The sequence below is a fragment of the Papio anubis genome, chromosome 18 (genome assembly GCF_008728515.1).
Source record: "Papio anubis isolate 15944 chromosome 18, Panubis1.0, whole genome shotgun sequence".
NCBI classification, from domain to species: domain Eukaryota; kingdom Metazoa; phylum Chordata; class Mammalia; order Primates; family Cercopithecidae; genus Papio; species Papio anubis.
Window position 1 is genome coordinate 3505922 of NC_044993.1, and position 4876 is coordinate 3510797.

Sequence of the window (4876 nt, forward strand, 5' to 3'; positions counted from 1 at the left end):
ACACATATACATATATGTACATATATGTGTATACATATATATGTGCACAAATATGGTTTAATTGGTGTTCCCTAGGGGAAGGAGGTCTACAGTGTTCTTTAAACGTTTGATTATTTCTTTAAAACGATCAATGACATTTAGAGGGGCAAAGGGCTCTTCTTAAAAAACAGAAGCCAAGAAAAATAGTTCCTCTTGTCCAACATTTACTTCAAAGTGGAATGAAGAGTGAAAAGAGGAGGATTTGCCAAAAAAGAAAACAGTATTCAGAATCACCCAAAATTTTTAAAAGTCTAGAGATCCAAAGCCTGTTTTTTTCCCCCACTCTATCTTTGGGAGTCTGTAAGGTATTCTGCAATCTCAATCCCAATAAAATACTCATGCAATTTTATTTCTAGTTGATACAATTTTAAAGGCCATGTACAAATGTTATACATTTTTATTTTTGTTCTTTTTTTAGGAAAAAATACACAAAAAGCAAAACATCCTCAAATGGTCCTTTTCTACAGTGCAGAAGGAAATTTCAAATTTCAAATCCGTGTCACAAATGCTGCACTCTAGCAGCCAAAATACAAAAAAAAAAAAAAAAAAAAAAAAGAGGGTAGTCCTTCATATTATATATATATTTATATAAAACATATGGAAATTTGTTTTTACACAGATCGGTCTTTGTTTCAAATTTACAATGGATATCTAAAAAAAAATTCTACACGGCAAATATTGCCAACAAGTTACACCATTAATACTGATAAACGGAGGAGCCTACGCGGTGTTTTGGTTATTAGGGAAAGAAAGTAGAATAAATAAACAGGAGCCTTGCTATAGTTTTTAAAAGTGCCTTAACCTTTCTGCGTCCCCGCAATCCTGAATCCGCGCGGTCACCGGGCCGTCCTAGTCCCTGCGTCGCGCTGTGTTCGGCTCGTTCTCGGACCAGAAAGTTTACAGTAGAGGTTGGGAGAGAGAAAAATACTCACTGAAAAAGTCTAAATAAAATTCAAGACAAAACATAACAGAAAAGGCTGAAGCGAAGGAAGAAGAGGAACGTGGAAGGGGACGGAGGCAGACGCCCGGACGGCCGCTTGCTTCGTGGCTCCTTCAATTTTCTGTTTAAAGACGGACAGTGGCTTCCAAAATGCAAGTTGTTCGCACAAAGATCCACCTGCGGTCCGAGGAGGAGACTTCCGAGGTGGGGAGGGAGATCGGGAGGGAGATCCGAGCTCTTGTGCCCTCCCGCTCCCCGGAAAAGACAGCTCTAAAGGGAGACTTGCGTATTCCAAGACATTCTTTCAAAAAAAATAAAAAATAAAAAGATAAATACTCAACCAAAAAATAAAAGTATTTGATAATGATTGGTCTCACATGTTTGCCTTTCTTCTAAAAATCTTCCTCCCCTTCTGCCATTGGCCGGAAGGAGGGGGGACCTCAGCAGAATTCCTGTGTGGATGCGGAAGGCCTTCCCCTGCACAGCACCGTCTCAGCCGGGTTCAACAGGATCAAAAACCTTTATTTACCAACGGCTGCAGTCGGATCAGACCCACCACTACCATTTCTTAACAATTTTGAGGGAGTGAGGAAGGAGGTGCCAACCGCAGCGCTGTGTCTTTGCGTTGGGGATTCCTTGCCAAATACTCCTGTTGCGGAGGGGTGGAACCCTTTTTTTCTGCCGACGGTTATACCTCGAGAATAAAGCAGTTTCTTGTGCCGGTCCAGGGTCCCTGTGACCCGCCTGCCTGCACCAGGAGGGCCGGCGGCGGCAGCCTCACATCACGCAAGGCTTGATGTCTTGGTAGGTGACCTGCTGGTGATAGTAGGAACCCCCGCCGGCCGAGTGCATGGAAGAGGACGCCATGGCGTTGAAAGAGAAGACAAACTCCTTTCGATCACACATGCTGGGCGACTGCGAGTGATACCGCGGGATGCCTGCAAGGCGAGGCGACAGGAGGGGTTGGGGGAGCAGAAGAGTTAGCCACGGTGGCTCAGAGTTCAGGCGGAGGAGCAGCGCTCCTGGGGCTCACAAGGCCTGCCAGCCTGGCTCCGGAGCACGGCGGCCTACCCGCCCTCCTCCCGGCCTTCCTGCTGCGCACCCAAGGAAAAGACTCCAGAACACTTGCCACGGCCTCGCTCCCCGCGGTGCCTGCCTGCTGCGTGCCTGTCCAGCCTCGGACCCCGTGCAGGGGCCCAGGGGGAAGTGGTGAGGGAGGCTAAGTGGAGGGCCCCTAACTCACGGCCGTCACCGCCAGGGCAGCCCCCACCCCACCCCCCGCCGACCTCAGAGGCTCCCACTGCCGGCCGGGTGGAAGGAGAGGCCAGTGCGGGGCCAGCCCAGGCCAGCAGCAGGGGTGAGAAGAAGCTTCTCCAGAGAACAGGCCCCGGAGCGGAGAAGTCCGCCGCGGATAGGCTGCCTAAGGCCTCCAGGCCTGCCTCCTGCCTCCTGCCTCCTGCCTCCTGCCTCCTGGGGTTGCTGACAGCTGACCCTGGATGGGCCCTGGTGAGCTCGCTCCAGCTTTTACCAGAGCTGGGCCTGCAGGCTGCGGGGAACCTGGGGCAGAATCAGGAGGCGAGGCTGCCGCATCTCCCTTGGCAGATGCTTCTGTATGTTTGGGGTTATGGGGTATCAGGGGTGTTGGGGGTGTGGAGGCCTGAAAACTTGGATCCTAAAAAAAATGGAGCCCCCATGGCCCAGCCTGCAGCTCTGACCCTCTGGGGCCTGGCCACGCACCGCCCTGCCTCCCTCACCACAAAATGCCCCTGGACTCAGCTGTGGCTCTGCCAAACCCGGTCCCCTAAAGGCCGGGGCTGAGCCTCTGAGCGCTGGCCCAGCGGCTTTGGGCCTAACTCTTCCGTTCTGCCCAGCCCCAAGCAGAGGCAGCTCTCCAGGCAATGTGAGGGCCACCCCCGGGGAGGGAGGGCCATCTGGCCAGGGCTGGGAGCCTTAGGTCCATCCCAGGACCTTTCCAAAGTGTAAAGGGACTTAAGGGACACAAAAGGACTTTAGGGCACTGGGGTCTGGGAAATCTTGCTAAGGACCGGCCTACCTGGTCAGGCCTGGAGCAGCCGGCAGCCGGAGTTGGAACAGAAAGAGAAACAGATGGGCCCAAACTAGGCTCAAGAAAGGTGGTCACTCTTCACAGGGGGAGAGGTGGGGCAAAGAGGCACCTTGGCGAGCTGGTGCCTCCCCTCAGCCTTGGGGTTCCGACCACAGAAGTGGAGGGGCTCGCCCCTGGCTGGGTCCCGCTGCCACTCAGATTCGACTTCCCGGGGACCAGGACGCCCTCGGCCTCCCCACTCACCTTGCAGCTCGGCTGGGGCGTTGTGGCTGTTCTGGTGCAGATACGGCTGCTCCAGGGAATGCGTGGAGAGGCTGCCGGACAGGGGGTTGGCCGCGGGGTTACAGGGGGACAGGGGCTGCTGCTTGATGTAAGAGGCGCCGCTGTTGAGTGCCGCGGAGGCCGAGGGCGGCCAAGCCGCCGCCGAGCCCGAATAGACGGCGTGCGGCTCCATGACCCCGCCGGCGCCGGTGGGCAGCAGCGGGGAGGCGGGCACAGAGCTGTCGTGGTGCGGGTACTCCCCGGCCGCCGCGCCGCCGCAGCTGCCCATGTACGAGTGGCCGCCGTTGGAGGGCAGGTGGGGCACCGAGTGGCTGGGCAGGGCCATGCCGTCCACGTTGCCCGGCAAGTGGCCGTTCATCATGCCAAGGCTGCCCTCCAGCGCCAGGCTGTTGGGCGGGCACGAGAGGCCGCCGGCCGAGCCCTGGAAGCCGTAGGTGTCCGGGAGGTGGTTAAAGCCGAGCCCGTTCATCATGCTGTACATAGGCTTGAGCGCCTGGCATTTCCTTCGGAAGCCGCGCGGCCGCCGCCGAAAGGAGCCCTCCTCGAACATGAACTCGCTGGCCGGGTCGATGGTCCAGTAGTGGCCCTTGCCGGGCCGCCCGAGGCCCTTGGGTAGCTTGATGAAGCACTCGTTGAGCGAGAGGTTGTGGCGCACGGAGTTCTTCCAGCCCTGGTAGGAGCCGCGGAAGAAAGGAAAGCGGCTCTGCAGGAACTGGTAGATCTCGCTGAGCGTCAGGCGCTTGGTGGGCGAGCTCTGGATGGCCATGACGATGAGCGCAATGTAGGAGTAGGGCGGCTTCTCAGGGCGCCGGATGCCGGCGTTGGTCTTCTTGGCCTTGGACGGGCCGGACGACGCGGGGTCCATGGCCGCGCCGCCTCCCCCGCCGCCGCCGCCGCCGCCGCCGCCGTGCGGTGGCTGCTGCTTCTCGGGCGCCGAAGACATCGGGTGGCTGCTGCCGCCGCCGCCGCTGCCGCCGCTGCTCTGCGCCGCGGACGGGCCGGGAGGAGGAGGAGGAGGAGGAGGAAGAGGACGGGGGGGGGGGAAGAGGGCGAGGGGGAGGGGGCTGCGCGCGCGGGGCTGGCTGCACCTCTGCCGTCATCGGCGGCCACTTCTCCCGAACGAGCCGCTGCGCGCCCGCCCCCGCGCTCCCGCCCGCCCTCCCCAAGGAGCTGCTGGATCCGCCGGCGGTTGGCTCAGAGCCCCTCTCTCTCCAACTCCCGCCTCCCCCACCTCTCTCCTCCCTCTTTCTCTCTCGCCCTCCCACAAGGAAAGAAGCCGAGCTGAGGCAGAGGGCAGCCCAGGCGGAGGCCGTGAGGAGGCTACCCCCGCCGGTATTTTTGTGGGGGAGGCACCACCTCCAGGGCTTACGGCCGTGCGCCCCAGCCGGGAGCAGCCCTGGGTCCCCGCCGCCCGCGGCGCTCGGCTGCGAGATTCCGGCCGAGAGAGCCTTCACTTCATCTCCGCTCGGCGGCGTCTCGAGGTCGGCGTAAGACCCTCCCGGAGTTCCCTCCCTCCGTCCCTGCCCCCCTCGGGCCCCCGCGTTGGTGGG

The 4876-nt window shown here is 58.6% G+C and overlaps 1 protein-coding gene across 1 annotated transcript; it reads right to left on the minus strand.

Moving 5' to 3' along the window:
• Positions 1-421: 421 nt before the first annotated feature.
• FOXF1 (forkhead box F1) lies at positions 422-4315 on the minus strand. The gene is made up of 2 exons (XM_003917275.3): positions 3288-4315; positions 422-1917 (listed from the first exon to the last, which is right to left on the minus strand). The coding sequence occupies exons 1-2, from the start codon at positions 4267-4269 to the stop codon at positions 1757-1759; spliced, it is 1143 nt and encodes a 380-aa protein (XP_003917324.1). The 5' UTR covers positions 4270-4315; the 3' UTR covers positions 422-1756.
• Positions 4316-4876: the final 561 nt, after the last annotated feature.